Below are 23189 nucleotides of genomic sequence, written 5' to 3'. Positions count from 1 at the left end.
ATCCAAATCAATGCAAGGTGTCCTTTTACCTTCAATGAAGGCACTGATTAATAATAAACTTTTGAGACATGATGAAATGGATGTGAAGGTTTCAGTTGTATCTTGCATTATTCAGATTACAAGGATAACAACGCCAACTGCCCCATATAAGGATGAGCAAATAAAGGAAATATTTCAGTTGATTGTGGCAGCATTTGAAAATATGTCTCATGTGTCTCCTCGTTCTTATAAGAAGGTGGCTTCAATTCTTGATACCATTGCTAAGGTCAAGTTATGCTTGGTAATGCTGGATCTTGAGTGTGATGCATTGGTTGTTAAGATGTTTCAAAGTTTCTTGAAGATAATTAGGTCCAACCATCCACCTGTTGTACTTTCAGCCATGGAGACAATTATGAATTTGGTCATAGATGAAAGTGAAGACATTTCCTTAGATTTTCTCAAATCACTTTTTGCTAGTATAAGAAGGGAAAGTCAGAATGTTTCACCTACTTCGTGGAAATTTGGGGAGCAAATAATCATTAGGATTAATGCCCAGCTAGAAAAGATAATGACAGCCACTCAAAAACTACTCAGCAAGCTTGAGGATGCACTTGATGTGAAAGTTGATTCTGATGAAAGTGCTACTTTTAAGCCCCTCATGATTCATGAAGATCTACAGGTTGATGAAGTCCAAAAGGTTAATACTAAGGTCCAAGATAAAATTGTGCCTGTTCAACACATTGATTATGCGTTTCCAGAGGAGTTCTATGGTGTTGTGGAATTGAAGGTTATTCTACTCTTAGTGCTTCCTAGGGTGATTTCTGATCTGAAGGAAGTATTAAGCACCAAAGCCTTAATTCTTCATCACTACAAAACTCGAGGTCGAGTTTTCTTAAACCAGGGGAGTATAATGCAGGAGCATAACCACAAGTTATTTCAATATTTCATTTTAGATTTTCAGTGGATAATTTCAGATTGTAACGTAGTTATTTGTTTAGTTTGGATTGGTATTTGAGTTTGGTTAGGATTAGTTGTTTATCATTATCATTTGTTTAGGATTATTGGATTAGTATTTAAGATTGTTTAGGATTATCAGATTAGTATTTGAAATTGTTTAGGGTTTGTTTAGGAGAGTTTATCCTTATCTTTGTGATTTCTGGAAGCTAGATATAAAGCTCCAGATGATTTCTTTTGTATACACAAACTATTATTATTGTTATTGAGATTATTTGCAAAGATTGCATAGTATTTGTTTGGTGGTGCTTCCAAACACCTTAGGTGGGAAGCCTAACGTTCTACGGTAGGACTAATCTAGGTGGGAAGCCTAGGTTGTCCTACATCATATAGTCACTCTAAAAGTCATGTATACGTATTGTAACATCAACTTTTAGAAGGTTTTGATGAAGCCACTACATATCTGATGGACACCAGCGAAGGTCCACATTTCATGTTAGTTACATACCCATTGATAAAATTAGATAAGCATTACTGAGTAGTAAATATCTAGCCAAAGGTTACAAGACAAGGAAATCATGGTGAGCAAGAGACTAGCCAACTGTATAAAGGTTTCCAATAAACATCATATTAAATTCCACCGTTCCACATGTTTAAATTCCCTTGTACTGTTTCAAACAATAGCAAAAAATATCTAAGCATTCAATCCACTTCAAATACACAATTATCTCCACAAGCGCCTTCACTTCTACACATTTATCCACAAGAAATATCGGTCACTTTTGCACTTAAGCATTCTTATAGAACTTTGTAATTCTTATGGATGTCTCACTTGCAACAGCCATATCTCAACAAGTGACATTTCATCAGAATTATTATCTTCATATATCTTTACCTCCCATCCTTGGTATCTATATAGATTATTCCTAATCTTCCCCATTAGTAAAGGGTGATTGTAAAGTCAAAGTCATCCATCCCTACAACAAGAGCAAGGAATTCACCATTAAAAAAAGACATACCAAAGGGCTGAATTATTTATAAAATGTTATTCTACAATTTCAATACATATTTAGAAGTGATGGAAGTAGTATAGTAAGACAATCAATGTCTAAGTGTGAAGATTAGCGACAATGCCTTTTGATCCATGAATTTCTTGTGATCCATGAATCTCTTTCACCCAACTACCAATAAGGTGAGTCTACAAATAATAAGCATAAAAGAAAATCAGTAAGATGCTTAAAAATTTGGAATGCAACTTAAAAATATACTTGCGTTTATTTGTGTCTTCTCTCATCTTCTTGGGTTTGTGAATCTCACGTCAAATTGCAAATTGCAGATTTAGTTTTGATTTGGAACTGGGTTAGGATTAGGATTTGAATTTGGAATGGGACTTCTTTGTTTCTTATGTGAAAATTTAATTTTGTAATTTTTTAATAAAAAGAAATGACACATCATTAAAAAAATGTCAAGTCATTATTTCGATAGTCACGTAAACAACATCACTAACGAAAGTTAACAAAAGGACTTATATCGCTTATTTTGAAAACTTGAGGGACCAATTGCGTTCGCAGGGTAAATTTGAGACCAACATTGTAGTTTCACCTTTTGGATATATTTCTATCCTTTTATAAATAAAAAATAAAATTATGCTTAGTCTCTATCTATACTACTAACTAGCCTCCTCACATGCGCAATGCATACTTAGATGTTTTTTTATTTTAAGTTTCATTCATCATAATTAGGGTTGATGCATTTTCCAACCACAAAAAGTTTTAGGGGTGTTATTATAAGAGAGTAGGTTCTGGTCTTTGACTAAGTCGACATGAGATTAACCCTTTATTTTTTGGATGAACATGAGATTAACCCATTGAATAGCATAATGATGTGTTATGAAATGATATAATTCATGTGATAAGTTCGTCTTCCTATGAATTTTACTCTAAGCAAGCAGAGAATTTAATATTAAAGAAACACAAATTACCACTAAAACACCAAATTTAATGGTGAATGCACTCCCATGAAGTTTTGTGGCAAGTGGCAACACTTGCTTGTAACTGAACGTTACAAACTTCGCAGTCCATCCAATTCTTCATTCTTTCTTGCATAGTTAGTGAAATACGGTACGTGCATGTATGATACAGAAAATATATGGACGTGTATAATTCGGTCATTTTAAGAAAAATACGTTTCAAAAATTCGGCAAAAAAATACGAGAACGGATAAATAACGGTACATGTATAGTACGTGTATAATACGTTTATATTTTAAAAAAACGCTACAAAAAATACGGAAATATTTGTCAAGTATTTTATTTTATAGATAAATACAATAGTTGTTCTATTATGTTTAATAAATAAATAAATATATATATATATGTATAATTGATTCAATAGAATGTAAAATTAAATCATAACCATATTATAATAAGGAAGATTCAAATACAATGGTATAATGGATGAAAGAGATTTAAAAATAATAATAACTAAGCATAAAATATAGATTGCACTTACAGTAACAGTGGCGTTGGATGGCTGGATGCATAGACAAAGCCTTAAAGGCTCAATTGAAATTCTCCTAGTGTAGTAGAATGGAAGATAGCTTTTTGTGTATAACCTTCACAATTGAGTATAATAGGCTATAGCCTATGCCTACACGTACACCTTAGGTTTTAGCAGCTTTATTGTTATCAATCAGTGTAATCACTTATCAGTTTATCAGATATATTCATATATTAGTCTCTTCAATCTGTTAATAGATTGACATGAGTCCGGGGAAGTAATTATCACTTTATCACTAACTTTAACAGCTTTTATCCTTTAGTTTTGTAATTACTCCGTCTTTTTTATGTCAGTGTTTCAGTCTACGTTTCTTACGTAGTCCGTATTTCACGGCAACTAAACTCCTCATTTCAATTAAACGCGTTATTTACCGTAACTTTGGAATGAAAACGTGAAACGGAAGTCATTTTGTTTGTCACGTACGCTCGCGAATGTTTCGCGTAATATACGCGTAAAAACTAACTAGGCTTTCTTGATATCGCCTCTCTTATAACCTACAAAAGAAAAAACAAAATAAAACATCAAAATTTTTGTCCAAAAAATGTGCTTTTTTTAAAAGAAAAGGGAAAATTGGGGGACCTCAAAGTAAGTGGGATGGAGAATGAGTGGGAAACCGGGTTTGTTTTTGTTTCCCTTGCTTGCAACTCTTCTTAAAAATCAACAAAAAACAAAAAAAAAATCAAAAATCAAAGCTCCAAAGAATCAAGAGAAACTACAAACATGAATGAATAAGGACACGACACATTCATGTCATTTATAGTTCTCTCTTCTCCTTCATAGTGCTGGGAAAATTGTCAACATGTCCAATTAAAAACATAATCTAAATGAAAATAAATATTTAGATACATATTCTAACTCATAAAATATCCTCAAAAACTGCACATGAATTAAAAGAAAATAGGAAAAAAACAATACCTTAGACAAATTCTAAATTTGATTTGTTCTAATTCCTCTATATCATTATGTACGTAACTCCCCAATGCATCTTGGAAAATTCCCTTCTGGAGAAGATGGATAGCCATAATAGAAAGGGATGGTGAGACGGGGATCTTTTATTTTCCGGATAACAATGAAAGTTTGAAACTGCTAGATGATGGTAAATTGGTAATGAGGAAGTTTATTTTATTTTTATTTTTTTGTAAATTATTGGCTTTTATTTTTCAATTAGTTATTTGTATGTGAGTTAGGGTTAATGTGAATGGAAGAGAATATTTAAAACTAAAACTCAAAAAAAAAAAAAAAAAAAAAAAAGAGAAAAAAGAGAAAGAAAGAAGGGTAACCATGTGTATTAAGAGGTAAGGTGTTTGAAATTTATTTTTTATTTTGTAAAAAAGATTAGAAACAAGGGTGTAATGTGAGATAGAAATAGTGTCCTAAGATTAAAGACTTCCTTACGTTAGAGGTGATAAAAGTTTGAAATGTTGAATCTAAAATAAAAAGTGGAGATTTAGAATGAAGAAGAGAAGGAAACAACCTAAAATTTAGGAACCTTTTAAAGTTAAATTGCCTAAACTTTAGGAACTTTTTAAAGCTAAATTACTCTTTTAACCTATTTGTATTTTTTTCATTTAGAATTATTTAACTAAAAAATAGTGGTATTTTAGAGAATTCATTAATTTGTGTGAGGATATTTTGGTACGCAAAATGATGAAACCCAAATAGGGGAATCCTATTATTAGTAATATAGACTAGCCTCTGAGCACGCGCTCACGCGCGTGTTCAGAGGCTCTTCTATTTTTTGGGTAAGGGTTAATTTAGAGCATTTATTATAATTTGGGATTACTACATTTTCCAATCACAAAAAAAACCTAGGGGTGTGATGAGTGTCATGTGTGGAGAAATCATTTTCCAATCACACCCCTAGATTTTTTTGTGATGAAAAATTATTGTGATTGGAAAATGATTTTTCCACACATGACACTCATCACACCCCTAGGTTTTTTTTGTGATTGGAAAATGTAGTAATCCCAAATTATAATAAATGCTCTAAATTAACCCTAACCCAAAAAATAGAAGAGCCTCTGAGCACGCGCGTGAGCGCGTGCTCAGAGGCTAGTTTTTTGCTATAAATTTTGTAAGGTTATATGTAATGAATAAATAAGAAAAGAGGTAGTATTGGTATGATGGCAAGTCTTGGTCGCGGGTTTGAACCTTAGATACAAATCAGCCCCTCCTATAAATTGTTGGTAAAACTCCTTATAGCTTCTTTCATACTCATAAAAAATAAGAGTTTTATACGCTTATACACAATTTGCGTAAACAATATACTGATCAAAAGTCAGCTACTTACAATACATAATATTTACTTTTAAAAAAATACATCTCTCTTAGATCAAAAGCCAAGGCAGTCAATTGTTCTCCCATCTTGCTAATATCCTCATGTTCTTTGCACATGTACATAACATCTGCAAGAAAAAAAAAATTGGTAAGACCTGGGCTCCACACAAAGCACAACATGGTGTTGTAGAATAGAGGCCAAAGATGCAAATGTTCAATCCGAAATAAAACCAAATAAATTGTGCAAGCAAAGGAATGATCAAGTGGCACAACCATCCATTGAGTTCCATTGATTTTCTTATGAAATCAAAGAATTAATGGGATTTTGAGGAATGCTCTGCATATTGGGTTCCACAGTTTGCTAACAGCACCACACGTGGTCTTGCCTAGCTTGCAATTGAGATTAAATCCATTTAAATTTTTGTTCAAAAAAATTCTAAAATAAATTTATTACAACATAAATTAAAAAGAAACCCTACTCACCATATATTCTGTATGACAATGGTTGCAACCCGAGGCATTAAAAATTGGATAACAATGAATGGAAAAGAGAAGACACGTTGAGAGCAAAAACAGATACAATATTTTAAAGCATCAATTGAATGCAAGAAATAGAAAACTAAATAGCATGATAAGTAAAATAAGAATATTTTCTTATATACTTATCCGGATAATCTTGGAAGTCAAGTAATGAAGTCTTTTGTTATTCCAGTGCAGTAATATTCTATTCGGTTTTTTTTTTTTTTTTTTTTTTTTTTTTTTTTTTTTTTTGATATATCCAGAAGAAGAAGAAGATGAAAAGGAAGGAGGATATAACATGAAACTTAAATAAAATAAAATAAAAACTGGATAAGCAAAAGAAGTTAAAGAGAAGTTAAAATTTTTAAATTTGATAATAAAGCAGTTTCTTAGGAGTAAAACATGGGAGAGTGGAATTCAAACAATTTGTTAGGAGTAAAATGTGGGAGTGGAATTCAAACGTGTTAAGGGTTTTTTTTTTTTTTTTTTTTTTTTTTTTTTTTTTTTTTTTTTTATCCAACGTGGCTTTTTTTTGTTTTTAGTCACCACCAACATTTCAAAATTAAATTTTTAAAAAAAAGAAAAGAAAAAAAAAAAGAGAGTTAACGTGATATATATATATATATATATAAAAGTAGAACTCAAGTTTGCTACATACCTAAATAAAAAAATTTAACGCCAAAAACATATACATTCAGTCACCACCAACATTTCAAAATTACATTTAAAAAAAAAAAAGAAAAAAAAAGGGTAGTTAACGTGATACATTAAAAAAAAAATTGTAGAACTTAAGGTTGCTACATACCTAAATAAAAAAATTTAACGCCAAAAACATATACAATGATGGTAAAAAAAAAAAAAAATATATATATATATATATATATATATGAAGAAGGAAAAAAAAAAAGAAGTGAAGTGAGGAAGGAGAAGGAAATAGTAATTGATCATCTATATGAAACTATTTTTATTTCAATTCAAATTTTTTAAATAAAATGTAAACAAAGGCTATTAAAGGAGGTAAGGGAAGCCATACTGTTTAACTGTTTACGAATGATTTTGAATGCTTCTTTTGTAGCATAAGGCAGCCCTGTCTTTGGATCACAATGCCTACAACATGAAATGACAATTCATTAAGAAGTACAATGGTAGAGTATATGAAGGAACCATTTATTTCAAAATTACATTTTAAAAAAAGAAGAAAAAAAAAAGAGTTAACGTGATACATATAAGGGGAAAAAAAAAAGTAGAACTTAAAGAAAGTCAATCATAAACAAAAGAAAAGAAAATAAAGAGAAACTTGCAAAAAATAGAACCTGAAAATTTGTTGAAGCCTCTAACAGTAAATGTCTTTAATCTGAAGAAAAAGAAAGGAGGATGTAGAGCTAAACTAAATGTCTTCAATCTGAAGAAAAATGAGAGAGAGAAAGTGAGATAGAAACTGCAAAGCGTACGTGAGTTTGTGGTTTTAAAATGTAGGAGTTTTAATTTACATATCTATCCCCGGTAGTTGAAAACTTGTAAGTGGGTATGATGAGGGTATCTTAGGCATGAAAAATGTGGAATCCAAACAGGGGAAGCCCCTTAAATAGTAGTATAGATAACAGGATTCCTTGTTTCGATTTCAAAATTTTATGTACCAAAATACTCTCAAATTCATATGTTTAAAAAGTTTAAATAATAGGGTTAAATATGTAAAATTATGAATTTAAATACTCCAAAATTTTAGATAAATTTAAAAAAGTAGTTTTTTCACTCTAGCTCTCCCTCAAGTAAATTTTTTTTTTAGCTAACTTATTTTAATTAAATCATAACCCCTTATCCATATCCCTTAAAATTTGGCACTTTCATCTCTCCTTATTCCTTCTAAAAGGCAAGTCAGTTACTAAAATGAAACAGAAATAAATGTATTTCTTCCTATGTTTAATCTTTTTTAAAAAAAACTTAAATTCAATAAGGATGTGGTGTAAAACTCATGTTTTACCCCTCCAATTCCAATACGCCACATCATCATCTTTTTCGGTACTTTTTTTTAATTGATTTATTGCTCATATGATTTTTTTTTATAGGAATTGCTCATTTAATTTTGATTGTTGTATACGATTTTTAGTTGCTTCTTTCTCTTTTATTTTTCTGGAAAATTTTAACACCAAACCCAAAAAAAATGCCTCATCACAACACAAAGTGCATGTGGTGTGGCTAGTAATAAATATAGTGTTAGTGAACATAGTGGCATATCCATGTGAAATTGATGTTGCTCCTATCAAGCTATCACAAATTCACTACTCAACTGGGTATGAAATTAAATGTGTCCATAGGATTGTTAAAATTAGTTATTCTACCTCTCATCGATAGTTTGTTTAGGGTTTTTTTTTTCCCTGTTAAAAGTTGAGACATCTATTCCATGATAACTTCTTTTTTTGCATCATGTTAATATCAAAGTTATTGATTGTGTTTTGGTGATTGTTTGATTTGTCTATCAAAAAGAAATATTTCAAAGTATTAGTTTGAAGTTATGGCTATTTATATAAAATTATTAAGTAAGCTTTAATAAAAGAGTGCACTAAGAGAGAGAGAAAAATAGTAATGAGAGATTGAGTGATGTGATGGACAAAAAATAAAGAGACAAAATCTTTGCGAGAGAGAGAGAGAGAGAGAGAGGATTAGATATACCAAATTGGTATTACCAATTTTATAAATGTTATGAAATTTTTCTAGAAGCTAGTGCTGATGGTGTACCAAATTGGCCATTCTAGACAAGGCCTTATAGTTTTTTTTGGTAATCAAAGGCCTTATAGTTTAGCCTATACTTATAGGTATTTTTAATGAAAATGTCTAAGGTTCAAATTTTCTCTCCAAATTATCAACAAAAGAAAATCAAAATCATTCTGTTAGTGTTCCATTAACACAATAATATACCTAATCTCCCACTATCATAGCTAGAACTCCCCCATCCAAGCTACCGTTAAATCCATTTCAAAATCTCTTCACTTGAACGATTACAAAAATCCATTCAAATGAACCCCTAACCCTCAAAACAATAACTCTAAGAAATCCAAATTACAACACCATCTAAAGATGGTTTGGCTATGTGAGGATTCAAATAGAAAGGAAGAGGTTAAGGGTGGTATAGAGTAGAAAAAAAGTGATGATTCCTTTTTCTTTTTCTTTTTCTTTTTCTTTTTCTTTTTTTTGTGGGTAAATTGGTGATATTTAGTAACATTTTTGTGATATAAGCAAGTGTGAGAATGATATCTCTCTTTCTCAATAATTAAAGACGAATACATTCAAGCCTATATTAAAGCACAATAAATCCCTTAGGTGTAGAGAATAAGAATCAGTAAAGTGTCGTAGGACAACCAATTGTGCAAGACTTTTGTTATTGCTGAAGGCAAAACACAGCAGAGTGTGGGTTTAGGCTATTCACTTGTCACTCATACGAGATAAAAACTAAAAAGAAAATGTTAAGAGTGGGATAGAGTAGAAAACAAATTGTTAAAGAGATCCTGGTACTTCAAAAGCCCAAAGGAACAACCCAAGACTCTTTTATTGTTACCAAATAACCAGCAGAATTTGGATTTGAATCAATTATCCCCTTTTCTCTCATAAAATTTTTACCATTCCGTGGTGAGATTGAAAGTTGCCTTTTTCAACTCTCAATCTCAACCATTCAAATATTGCACTAGGTGGAATACCCTAGATATTGCACATGATCTTGATCCGCAGAATTTAAGGAAAGGTCCAGTAAAATAGAGCTTGATTCTTTCAACCTAAACAACTCTATTATGACTTTATTTATTTATTTTCCTATCAAACAAAGAAATTATACCATGACATTGCCTTATCACCAGGTCATGTTATTGGGTTTAGAAGTAAGAGGGACAATTACCATAATTTAATGGGAGATCGCTCTTTCCATATTCATATAGGGGAGTCTTTGCAACTATCATATCAATATAGCGGCCACTGCAACTATTGATGAAGTAAAAGATTCATTATTGAATTTGTTAAATGATTTGCTATATTACATATTTGTAGGAGAAGATTGGGGAAAAAATGGTAGAAAATTGGAAACCTACCCTGTAAGCCAATAACAGTTTGTTAGGTTGGTTCAAAGCTAATGTTGATGGAGCCATCTTCAAAGAAACTAATAAAGCAGGCATTGGTGTGGTGGTGCATGACAGTCAAGAATGGGTGCTGGCAGCTTTAACAGAGAAAGTGGATGGTGTTCAAGATGCAGAGGTCATTAAGGCATTGGCTATCCAGCGGGCTATCAGGTTTGTAATTGAAGCTAGCTTTAATTGTGTTATAATTGAGAGTGACTCTCTCTCGGTGGTTAAAGCTATCCAAGATACTGCCGAACCTACTTTTCATATTGGAAACATCATAGAGGATGCGAAGCTTTTGTCAAAGACCATGAAAAGCTGCAAATTTCATCCCACAAAGAGGGAGGCAAACCAGGTTGCTCACACTTTGGCCCGCAATGCTATTCATGTTGACACAGAGTTAGCCTGGATTGAAGAAATTCCTCCTTGTGCGTTTGATGAAATCCGAATAGATGCTGTGTAATTGCTGTTTCTGCTTGTTTCTTCTTCGTTTATATGGATCTGTTTTCTCAAAAAAAAAAAAAAAAGTACATAAAAGCTGGATATGTAATTATTGAGTCTAATTAAAAAAAAAAATGTGCTTACAATGACCATAAACTGCTCTACTTGAGCCAAGCTGCCAAGGAAGTATTAATATGACCTTGGACTGGTAACACACTCAATAAACAAGCACTTGGCTACTCCTTCTCAACATTCTCAGTTTTAGAGCTTCTTAATATTATGTTCTCTTCTTTTAAATGTAGGTAGGAGAGGAATACTCTAGATCTGTTTGACACTACCAGAGGGAAGCATAAGCAAATAAGGATTATGTTGGCCAAGTAATAAAGATTTATTGATATAAAAAAAAAAAAAGACACCCAAGTACCCAGGGAGTATACAGGGGTGTACAAATCAAATACAAGGGTCGGTGTTCTTAACATCACAGTTGTCCAATTGATACTTGAAAATCAAAATAACTGGTGAGGATAAGATTAGTCAATTTTTTGAGAGAACAAGTTCATAAAACTAGCATCCCGTGTTAAAGAACCACACCAACTAGCATAATCTGCCACATTGTTATGGGGATTACAGAAAGGTTAAAAGAGCAAAGCATAAGGAAAGTCCAATTTTAGTCTTGTAGAAAATAACATAACAAATAACATAAATAGGAGCCGACATAGATTTATTCGCCCATAAGTACTCTTTTCTGCTTTAGTTGGCCACAAAGGAGACAACGAAAACATGGTTTTTGGTGCAACGCACAATTGGATAGATCCAGATGTATATTCTATCGAAAACAATTGAAAAAGGTGCAACTGTTAATAGTAGCATCCGATAGAGACTAGAGATGGAGAGTTTAAAAATCGGAAGTATTGTATCAAGTTCAGGGATCAAGATGGTGAAACCAAGAACACGGGAAGGGATAATATAGCAGGATCACATATCTAGGGGCAGACTTTCTTTTATTACTGTCAATATTAAGGTTAAATGTACTACTGAAACAAACAAAAGGCCATGTAGGTTGAGACAGGGAAGTAAGAAGAACAAGACCTTGGAATGGCAACATGCTTACTAAGGACTTCACTTCTAATATGCATGCCACCATCTAGATATCCACAGAGAAATATCATAAACTAATATATAAAAGCCACAAATGGATATTGTAAACCTGGGATAACAATCAAGCTTTTAGCAATACTATCATGCCTACTGCTTTGTGGAATGAGGTCCTTATTATGTTTGGGGTTCAGTGGGTGATGCCAGACACTATTGTTTCCCTTCTTTTTGCATGGAGGAATTGGTTGGGAACTTACTCTTCAAAGGTTTGGAATTTGGTACCAGGATGCCTTATGTGGTTAGTATGGAAGGAACGCAATGCCCGAACTTTTGAGGACGTTGAGAGGCCTTTAGATATGTTGAAGACCTTGCTTGCTAGGACTTTGTTTGAGTGGTCTCGTATTTGAGGGCTTACGCATTGTAATTCCTTGTCTAATTTCCTTATCTCTATTAGTCTTTCCTTATGATTTGTTTGTATTTGTTTCAAGGGCAGTGAGTTTACAATCGTAAACACATTGTTCTTTTCCATCAATAAAATTCTTATTATCTATCAAAAATAAATAAATACTATCATGCCTACTGCTAAAGGAAATGAAATAACAAGGGAAGGGTTTCACTTCATCCATACCACTAAGAACTTCCTTCTAATTTGCATGCCACCATTTGCTTAGTAAGCCACCATGTTTGCTCCATCAAGTAAAGCAAGGCTCTCCATGAAAGTAGCTACACGTGAAGGTTGTTGGATATCCAAATCCTTCTCATGTAGAGTTTTAGTGTCAACTAAAACAAACTTCTCTGCTTGATTGTTGGACTCAACGTAGTGAATCAAAAGTGAACCATACATGGTGAAGCCAATGCAAGCAGATATTCTCGCAAGTGGTACAACAAAAAGTTGATTCCAAGACTCAAGCACGCCATACTCCCTCATCACCCACATGGAGTAGTGGTAGCCATGTTGGTCACTTATCCCAAATGTAATGAAAGCCAATTTCCCCTTGAATAATGCAAGCCTTCTCTGAGATCTCCTTATTGACAAGGAACCATCAGGCATTACAAACATTCTAAATTTCTCACTATTGACATCAAATGACATAATCACTTCACCCTTGTGCTCCTCTTCTCCTTCTAAGACAATTGAGATCCAGTGCAAAGCTCCACTAACCAATGGGATTTGAAAAGTATCATCAAATACCTTAACATTGGCTCTCAATGACATCCCAACCCTTCTCCATGAATCCGAACTTAATGTGTACACCTCAATCTCGTCAGACAGTGGCAATCCCATTGGAAGATAACTCGAAATTTTCAAAACCTTGTAGTCATTGTTCGCCGAATCATATACAAATCCGAATCTAAGTCCACAACAACCCAACCGTTCTAAGTAAGGATCGGGCAACCTCTTGAATTTTCTAATGCTGGGGTTCCACAAATATATAACATTATTAAAAATGTTGAAAAATGCATTATAAGCAAGACACAATAACCCATTGCAGGAACCTGCTATTTGGACAGACCCAGAAGGAAAATCATAGGGAACTTCAATCTCAGAAATCCTATCAAAGGTGCGGTCCAAAGCGACCGTACAGACTGCTTTGTTAGAAGATTTTGTATGCCGTGGCATGTGTATGAGATAACCACCACCATTATCATTATCATTATCATGAGCAAAGTTATTAAGGTGAGTTGAGATGAAATAGGGGGTGGTGATTGAGGAGTCCCAGGATTTGCAAACGCACCTGAATCTTATGACTGATTTGGGAGGTAACCTTGTTAGGATGTTGAGTACGATGTCTTCTGGGAGATGATTCTTCCTTCGTCGGAGGATCGGTGGTTCTGTCGTTTGTGACATTTTTCAACGAAAGAGGGGACACACAGAGACGCCGCTTAGAGAGACTGCTACTGCTGTGTTTTAGCTTTTGTTTCTTTGATATTCTAATTACAAATCTTCTTCTTTTATTTTATTTATAGGCTCGTTCGTTAGGGTTTTTGTTGAAGATTTTTTGGGCCAATTTTGTGAATTATGGGCCCACTATCCATAAGATTCTCCGATGAGGGTTTTTTTTTTTTTGGTTAAACTGCAATGTTCATTGTTCGTAGAAACTAGAAATAAAACGAAGTAAAACTAAGACAATCTACCTACAGGTGGAGGCGAGAGCTCCAGAGAGGTCTCTTGTTGACATTGGATGCAAAATGCTTAATTCGTTTGCGGTCTAATAACAAGATGGTAGGAAACTTCTCTTCCAATTCAAGCACAAATCACCTCACTATGTGTTTAGAGAAGTAGACCAATATGCTGATCCATTGGAAAAATTGGGAGCAGCCTAAACTAATCTAATTTTCAAAGCACAATCTTCCACAAACGTATCTCCACTATTCTTTCTATCTTCATTTTTATTTTTGTTTTTCTACCTCTTCGTTCCATAACATCTCTCTCTCTCTCTCTCTCTCTCATAGCCAGTGGAGAAAAAAGGATAGAGAGAGTTTGCCTTTTAAATCAGCGTTCACATACGCCACCTCATTTGCTCCACCATCACTTGTTCTCCTCTCCACCTTTAAGAACATGCAACCTAGTCGCCTATATGGGTCAAATTGGCGTTCTCCATCTTTTTCTTTTTCATTTTTTCTTGTTGTTCTAATTTGATTTGTTTTATTTTATATAAAAGATTGTGTTTTCTCTTTGTTTTGATTTAGAGGGTCGTTGGAGCATCATTTGTGGTTATACACTTTAAAATACAATTGATTTTGCACTTCCCGATGCTGTTAGAGATGCTCTAATATGGCCATTAAAAGAGTGAAAGATGAAAAAATAACTTCTTTATATTATATTAAATAGGCATATAGTACAAGTTAGTGTGTTTTTCTATTATGATATTAACAAGTGACAAGTAAATTGACTAACATGTATCTTAGCTCAACATACAAAAAACATTTTAAATTATGAGAAATGGGTAGAAGACTACCCAATGATGGAGTCAGTTCTTGCCAATGATGTAATACATCTCGCTAGTGCTCAATAAAATTTCAAGCTTCACATTTAATATATATATATATATATATATATATTTGGTTAAAATGCGATTTCATTCAAAACAAACTACCCAGGAACATCAGAAACAAGGCAGACCCTGTTCACATACATACCAACAGCATCCTCATCTAACATACTTCTAATGTCCACAGGTGGATAACTAAAAGAAATAAACTCAACATTCTGATCAGTACTCATCCTAGCTAATACATCTGCACAACGATTAGCTTGGCGAAAACAATGCCTAAACTGGACCTGCTAAAACCTAGGCAACAGCTCCCTGTAGTCATTCAAAATTGGCGAAATAGCATTATTCTGATAACTTGGATTCAGGAAAACATCCACAACAGCTTTAGCATCAAGTTCAATAATTAATAAACAGATGTGTAAGTTGCTGCACATGATGAGACCCTCTTGAAGCCCCCAAAGCTCAGCCTCAAAGCTGGTAGTCACCCCTATACGCCTAGAAAACCCAACCACCCATCTTCCATTCTCATCCCTAACCACGCTTCCACAACCTACCAAACCTGGATTGCCCTTAGAAGCTCCATCTGTATTTAATTTTTTCCAACCTGCCTGCGGCTTCTCCCACCTAACTCTCTTCATGATGCTACGAGTTAAGTCCCTAGGCGGTGCTACATAGTACAAAAACTCCATCCCTTGGTTTGCAATCACCTCAGCTAAATTTGGGTTCAGGCTTTTACCTCTAAACACACACCCATTTCTACCCTTCCATATATTCCATAAGGCAAAAGAAAAAATCATCTTCCAAGGCAAAGATCCAGCAGTACCATTAGGAGACAGATTACCATTATAAACCAACCAATCCTGCAACTCTAGTCTCCAAAATTCTTAATTCGAAGTCAGCACACCCATTTCTACTTCATCTTGACAAATAGGACATGTATTATCAATTCCCATCCCTCTTCTAAAAAGACATCCCTTCACTCCCAAGCTGTTATGAGCACACTGCCACATAAAGGTCTTGATTTGAGGTAATGTATTGGCTTACCAAATCCATTTAGCTTAAAAGGAAAAATCTTGGGCAGACCCATTAACAAGTTTATAGGCACTCCTAAGATCAAAAATACCTCTAGGATTGTACCTCCATGCTAAACTATCACTTCCCCTACCTGTGAAAGGGATTGGAATTGCTTGGATCATGAGTTTCACCTCTGAAGGGATCATAAAGGAAATTTGATTTAAGTCCCACCCGGTATCCGTCATGAGTTTTTTCACTTCCCACTTGGATTCTTCACGGTTTAGAGGGCCTTGAATGACATGTCGAAGAGGCCCTTTCTTAGTCCAATTCCCATACCAAAGGCTCAACTTGCTGTCCCTACCAACCGTCCACATGTTGCCTGCATTGAACACTTCCCTACCTTTCTTCATTGTTGCCTAAACTCAGGAGCAAGGAAGCCTATCAGCATTAGGAGAGGTTAATCTTCTATTATTACAGTACTTAGCTCTTAGGACCTTAGCCTAAAAGGCTTCTTTTTCACTATTAAACCTCCAATTAAGTTTTGTAAGAAGGGCTACATTTCTTCCCTTCGCAGTTTGCAACCCGAGGCCTCCTTCATCTTTAGGTCTTGCCACCTTTTGCCAACCAACCCAATGGACCTTCCTAGCTGTCTCCAAAGAACCCCAAAGGAAATTGCGATTATATGTGTATGTGTGTGTGTGTGTGTGTTGGGCTAACATGTATCTTAGCCCAACATACTAAAAACATTTTTGATTATGAAAATTGGATAGAAGACCACCCAATGATGGAGGCAGTTCTTGCTAATGATGTAATACATTTCGCTAGTGCTTAATAAAATTTCAAGCTTCACATTTAGATATTGAATGTGATAATATTTTAATGTACTTTATTAATAACTAATAAATACTATGAGAGAATCAATTCATTTTTAAAAAATTGGAATAATTTATAATGAAGAGATAAACTAATAGAACTCTATGGAGATGTGGGTTCCAGTTAGCTCGACTAGTAAAGTCTTTGATGGTTGTATAAGAGATCTGAGGTTCAATTCCCGCCTACATCGAAAACTGATTGGTGTCTTGGTCTAATGATAAAGAGCTATCATCAGGAGCGGACGTCATAAGTTGAAACTCTCTAAAAAAAAAAAAAAAAAAAAAGAACTTTATGGAGATTAATTAATGATAAATTAATAACAAAAATAATTCATGAACTCTAATGGTGTACCAAATAGGTCTTTGGCCTAGGCCTTGTAGTTCAACCTATACTTCTATATATTTTTAATGGAGATGTCTAGAATTCAAATTTTCTCTTTACACTATTAAATTATTAATAAATAAAAAATAAATAAAAAAACAAAATCATTTTGTTAGTGTTCTATCAACACAATAATATACACAATCTGTCATAGGTAGAACTCCCCCATCCAAACTACCATTTCTAAATCCCTTCATTGAGTTATCACAAAAATCCATTCAAATGAACTCATAACCCTCAAAACGGCAACACTAAGAAATCCAAATTACCCACACAATCTAAAGATGGGCTGGCTATTTGAAGATTCAAACAAAAAGGAAGAGGTTAAGGGTGGGATAGATAGAAAAAAGTGTTGATTTTTCTTCCTGGGGTAAATTGGTGATATTTGGTAGCATATTTGTGAAATAAGCAAGTGTGAGAATGATATATTGTTTCCCCTTTCTTAATAATTAAAGATGGATATGTTCAAGACTATATTAAAACACCATATATTTTTCATTTGTTCAAATTAGTAGTGGAATCAGCATAGTAAATTCCTTTAGGTTTAGAGAACAGGAATCAGTAAAGTGTCGTAAGATAAGCAATTGTGCAAAACTTTTGTTACTGCTAAAGGCAAAACACAGCAGAGCTGTGGATTTAGGCTTTTCACTTGTCACCTACAAGTCCTATACGAGATACAAGCTAAAAGGAAAAGGTTAAGAGTAGGATAGAGTAGAAAAAAAAATTGTTGAAGAGATCCTGGTACTTCAAAAGCTCAGAGGAACCAAGACTCTTTTATGACATTGTCTTTTGTTTGACAGTGAATATCAATAAGTTGCGTTAGGGGGACAATTACCATATTTAAGGGAAGAACGCTCTTTCCATATCCATATATCTTTGCAACTTTCATATCAATATAGGGAGTTCTGCAACTATTGACGAAGTAAAAGATTCAGGATTGAATTTGTTATATTATAAAATTATAGGAAAATATTGGGAAAAAATGGTAGAAAATTGTAAACCTACCCTTGTAAGCCAATAACACTTTGTTTGAAGTACTATGCCTAGTGATGCTTGGCTTTGAACCATTCGTATTAGTTCACTTCGGTACGTAAATACCGGATACATAATTATTGAGTCTAATTAATAAATAAAAAAAAAAGTGCTTATGTTGATGATAAACTGATAAACCAAGTAGCTTGAGCCAATGAAGTATTAACATGACCTTGGAATGGTAACATGCTCGCTAAAGCACTTGACTACTCCTTTTCCACGTTCTCAGTTTTAGAGCTTCTTTTATTCTGTTCTTTTCCCCTTTTTTGGAAACAAGAGAGCTATAATGTAGATATTTTTGACACTACCAGAGGGACATATAAGCAAATAAGGATTATGTTGACATTTCCAAATCTAGATTAGCACACAACAGCCATCCACAAAGAAATATCAAAAACTCCACAAAGAAATAACAAAAACTAATATAAAATAACCACAAAAGGATAATGAAAAACTAAGATGCAAACAAGCTTTAGCAGATAATTGGTTCTCAAAAAATTTCAAATTTTTTTTTTTTAAGTAATAACATAACAATAGTCATGTGGGTTCCATTTCACTCAACTAGAATAGGTTTAAATCCTATCATATTTGAAAACAAAAAACAAAAAACCACAAGCATTAAAAAATTATATAAGTCATAGATAATTTTACCCTTCCACGTCAGACCATTACTTTCATTCCTTTTGGAAAAAAAAAAGGAGCATTCAGCCTTCCTCAATCACAGCTTGAGTTGCAGATAATTAAACTTCTTATCTAAATAGAATATTTTCTACATTCAGTAATTCAATCCTCTCCACAAAAGTAGCAAGCATTAGCATAGTTAGAAAAGCTAGAATACCAAGAACCTAATCATGTAGAATTTTAGGATCCAATAAGTCTATACACACACAATAATTATCCAATTTTTCACAAATGCTCCTTTTCATTTGTGTTCTGCGGCAAATACATGAGAGAGTGATAAACTTGAATTTTTCTCGCTAGCCTAAGCATGAACCTTTTTGAACCAAAAGTTACACCATGCCTGGTGCAACCAAAAAAAGGCTAGAACATTTTCTAATTGCACAAAAAACGATGTTTACTCTGTGACTATGATTCGTGCAAACCATACTCTCTCATCTCCCAAAAAATGCATAGCTCACCCAAACAATCCTCAGTGGTCGAAGTGACCATATGCAATAAAAGCCAAATTTTCCTCATACAATTCAAGATGTCCTACTTGCAAGTCATCTCTGATGACAAGAGGTAGTGTGATCCAATGGGGTGACTGAATAATTTCTGCAGGGAGTGCTATATTCCCAAATTTCTCTCCATTGGCATCAAATGACATCATTCTAAGCAAGCATGTTGATTTTGTTGCTAAAGTTTTTTCTGCACTTAAAAACCATAAACTAGACTAAGTAGACTTAATGCACCACTCTATAAAGGGAATTACAAAAGGATAAAAGGTCAAGAACAAATATTTTGTGTTTCTTATCCTATCAAAGTACTTACTCAACAATGCCTACATGGAAGCTAGTTACCACTTACCAGGAGCTATTTCATGCTTCCACTGGCCATAAACAATTCAAAAACAACCCACCTCTATTGTTCTTAACATCATAGTTGTCCAATTGACACATGAAAATCAAAATACATGGTAAGCATAGGATTAGTCAATTTTTTGAGAGTATAAGTTCATAAAACTAGCATTGCGTGTTGAGGAACTGCACCAACTAGCACAATTTGCCACATCGTTACTTATGGGGATTATAGAAAGGCTATAAGAGTAAAGCTTAAGGAAAGCGCAATTTTACTCTTGTAGGAAATAATCTAACCAATAACATAAATAGGAGCCGATATATAATTTTTCACTCATAAGTACTCTTTTCTGCTTTAGTTGGCCATAAAGGAAACAATGCAAACTCAGTTTTTGGTGCAATGCACACTTGCATATAGATCCAGATGTATATTCGATCAAAAACAATTTGAAGAAGTGAAATAGTTAATAGTAGTATCTGATAGAGATTAGAGATGGAGAGTTTAAGAATCAATCATATTGTATCAAGTTCATGAATCAAGATGGTGAAAGCAAGGACGCATAGATAGAACCAATTTTAAAGCATGTACAAGAAAAAGGATGACTATTCGAAATCCATGCAAGAGGTCAAATATAGTACCATACGTATTCTATTTCATGGATGTTAACTTAAAACAGAGATACTTAAATCTCTTAGAGGCTAAAGATATGATAATATAACAGGATCACATATCTTAATACAGACAGACTCGCTCTCATATAAATTAGCTTCTTATTGTCAATACTAAGGGTAAATATACTATAGAAACAAAGAAAAGACAATGCCACTTGAGCCAGGGAAGTAAGAACAAGAATTTGGAATAATATAGCAGGATTACATATCTAGGGACAAACTCTCTTTCATATAAATTAGCTTATTATTGTCAATATTAAGGTTGAATGTACAACTGAAACAAAGAAAAGACCATGTAGCTTGAGACAGGGAAGTAAGAACAAGTCCTTGGAATTGGAATGGCAACAAGCTCGCTAAAAAAGCACTTGGCTACTTCTTTTCAAAATTCTCAGTTTTAGAGCTGCTTTTATTGTCTCCTCTTTTTTTTGGTCATTTCTTCTTTTAAATTGTAGTCAAGAGAGCAATAATCTAGATCTTTTTACCACTATCAGAGGGACACATAAGCAAATAAGGATTACGTTGGCCAAGTATTGTTTTCTGTTGACATTGCCAAATCTAGGCTTGTGCACCACAAACATCCACAGAGAAATATCATATACTACTAGATAATAGCCACAAAAGGATAAAATTCAAGATTTTGGCAATACTATCATGCCTACTGCTAAAGGAAAAGGAATAACAAGGGAAGGGTTTCACTTCATCCATACCACTGACTTCACTTCTAATATGCATGCCACCATCTGCTTAGTAAGACACCACGTTTGCTCCATCAAGTAAAGCAAGGCTCTCCATGAAAGTAGCTACACATGAAAGACTTTGGATATCATTATCCTTTTCATGTAGAGTTTTTGTGTCAACTAAAACAAACTTGTCTGTTTGATTGTTGGGCTGGAGACAGCGAAGCAAAAGTGTACCATACATGGTGAAGCCAATGCAAGCAGATAATCTCTCAAGTGGTACAACAAAAAGTTTATTCCAAGACTCAAGCACACCATATTCCCTCATCACCCACATGAAGCAGTGGTAGTCATGTTCACTTTGTCCAATTGTAAGGAAAGCCAGTTTCCCCTTGAGTGATGCAAGACACGTCTGAAATCTCACTATTTTCTTAGAACCATCAGGCATTCCTAACAGTCTAAATTTCTCACTATTGACATCAAATGACACAATCATATCACTCTTGCACTTGTCTTCTATTACACGTGCCATCCAGTGCAAAGCTCCACTAACCAATGGGATTGGCAAAGGAAAATTATTAAAATATACCATAACATTGGCTCTCAATGACATTCCAACCTTTCTCCATGAATCCGAACTTAATGTGTACACCTCAATGTCATCAGCGAGATGCGGTTCCATCCCAGGATAGCTCGAAATCCTCAAAACCTTGTAGTCATTGTTCTCCGGATGATATGCAAATCCGAGTGTAACAAAATCCAACTGTCCTAAGCAAGAATCAGGCAACCTCTTGAATTTTTTAATGCTGGGGTTCCACAAATATATAAAATCTTTGGAAATGGTAAGTTTTCCAATACCAGCAAGACACAATAACCCATTGCAGGAACCGACTATTTGGGCACGCCCAGGAGTAAAATCAAAGGGAATTTCAACCTCGGATATCCTATCAAAGGTGCGGTCGAAAGCGACCGTACAGACTGCTCTGTTAGAAGAGTTTGTAACCCATGGCATGTATATGATATAACCATCACCATCACCATCACCATTATCATTATCATGATCATGAGCTAAGTTATTGAGGTGAGTTGAGATGAAATAGGAGCTGGTGATTGAGGAGTCCCAGGTTTTGCAAACGCACCTGAATCTTATGACTGATTTGGCAGGTAGCCTTGTCAGGATGTTGAGTACGATGTCGTCTGGGAGATCATTCTTCCTTCGTCGGAGGATCGGAAGTTCTCTCGTTTCTGACATTTTTCAGCGAAAGATTGGACAGAGAGAGACACCGCTATGAGAGACTGCTGGGTTTTAGATTTTGTTTCTATGATATTCTGACTGATATTTTATTTTATTTTTATAGGCTCGTTTGTTTTTTTGTTAAATAATTTTTGGGCCCATTTTGTGAATTATGGGCCCAGTATTCGTGAGATTCTGCCCTGCCGAAAAGTCTGAGCTTTGTGCCTAAAGAGGTCTATTGTTGGCAGTGGATAGAAAATGCTTAATTGGTTTGCTGCTGATCATAATGCTACTGTCTAGCCATAAATCAATTCACCATGTGCTTAGAAAAGCAAACTAATGTGATAACGTATTGGTAAAATTAGGAGCATCTTAAACTAATCTCAATTTCAAAACACAATCTTCCACACACGTATCACAACTCCTCTCTATCTTTAATTTTGTTTTTGTTTTTGTTTTTCCACCTCTTTGTACCAGAACATATATCTCTAGCTCTCTCTCTCTCTCTCTCTCTCCAAAACACAATCTTCCACACACGCATCCCCTCTCTTCTCTTTATCTTCATTTTTGTTTATGTTTTTCTACCTCTTTGTACTAGAACATCTCTCACACACACATAGATCTCTCCCTCAAACAAATCACCAGCAAAGAACAAAGGCTAGAAAGAGTTAGCATGTTAGAGATGCTATTAGAGATGCTCTTATATGGCCATTAAGAGATGAAAAAAAAAAAAAAAAAACACTTTGAATTATGAAAATATAGCCCAAGTTAGTGTGTTTTACAATTATCAAGCGACAAGGAAATGGATTAAAATGTATCTTAGCCCAACATGGTAAAAAAACATTTGAATTTTGAAAATTGGATAGA

General features: G+C 34.1%; 3 protein-coding genes and 1 long non-coding RNA gene across 7 annotated transcripts in view; 1 reads left to right on the top strand and 3 right to left on the bottom strand.

Annotated features, from left to right (window-relative positions):
- The window catches only part of LOC126723025 (F-box protein CPR1-like), a 45266-nt gene extending 31329 nt beyond the window's left edge, over window positions 1-13937 (bottom strand). Inside the window, exon 1 of the mRNA XM_050426233.1 lies at window positions 13605-13937. Within this exon, the coding sequence (XP_050282190.1) occupies window positions 13605-13775 (171 nt within the window). The 5' untranslated portion in view covers window positions 13776-13937. The remainder of the gene's footprint in view (window positions 1-13604) is intronic.
- The window catches only part of LOC126723031 (uncharacterized), a 45055-nt gene extending 22761 nt beyond the window's left edge, over window positions 1-22294 (top strand). Inside the window, exon 3 of the long non-coding RNA XR_007654102.1 lies at window positions 22213-22294. This is a non-coding gene — a long non-coding RNA (uncharacterized LOC126723031). The remainder of the gene's footprint in view (window positions 1-22212) is intronic.
- The window catches only part of LOC126723027 (F-box protein CPR1-like), a 46103-nt gene extending 23760 nt beyond the window's left edge, over window positions 1-22343 (bottom strand). Inside the window, exons 1-2 of one of the 4 annotated variants that reach the window (XM_050426235.1) lie at window positions 21119-22340; window positions 12519-12556 (exon numbers count right to left, since the gene is read on the bottom strand). In XM_050426235.1, coding sequence (XP_050282192.1) covers window positions 21156-22340 — 1185 coding nt within the window. In that variant the 3' untranslated portion in view covers window positions 12519-12556; window positions 21119-21155. Of the gene's footprint in view, window positions 1-12518; window positions 12557-21118 lie in introns of those variants that run through there. The other 3 variants (XM_050426240.1, XM_050426237.1, XM_050426236.1) reach the window with 3 other exon arrangements.
- Window positions 10201-13317, bottom strand: LOC126723030 (F-box protein At3g07870-like). The gene is made up of 2 exons (XM_050426245.1): window positions 12555-13317; window positions 10201-10891 (listed from the first exon to the last, which is right to left on the bottom strand). The coding sequence occupies exon 1, from the start codon at window positions 13209-13211 to the stop codon at window positions 12594-12596; it is 618 nt and encodes a 205-aa protein (XP_050282202.1). The 5' UTR covers window positions 13212-13317; the 3' UTR covers window positions 10201-10891; window positions 12555-12593.
- Window positions 22344-23189: the final 846 nt, after the last annotated feature.

This window comes from Quercus robur, chromosome 4 (genome assembly GCF_932294415.1).
Source record: "Quercus robur chromosome 4, dhQueRobu3.1, whole genome shotgun sequence".
NCBI classification, from domain to species: Eukaryota; Viridiplantae; Streptophyta; class Magnoliopsida; order Fagales; family Fagaceae; genus Quercus; species Quercus robur.
The sequence above is the reverse complement of the archived record's forward strand: the minus strand, read 5'-3'. Positions and strand labels throughout refer to the sequence as shown.

Bases quoted from the DNA above. Each gene is read 5' to 3' on its own strand.
- LOC126723030 (XM_050426245.1), bottom strand. From the start codon at position 13,211: ATGGGATTGCCACTGTCTGACGAGATTGAGGTGTACACATTAAGTTCG.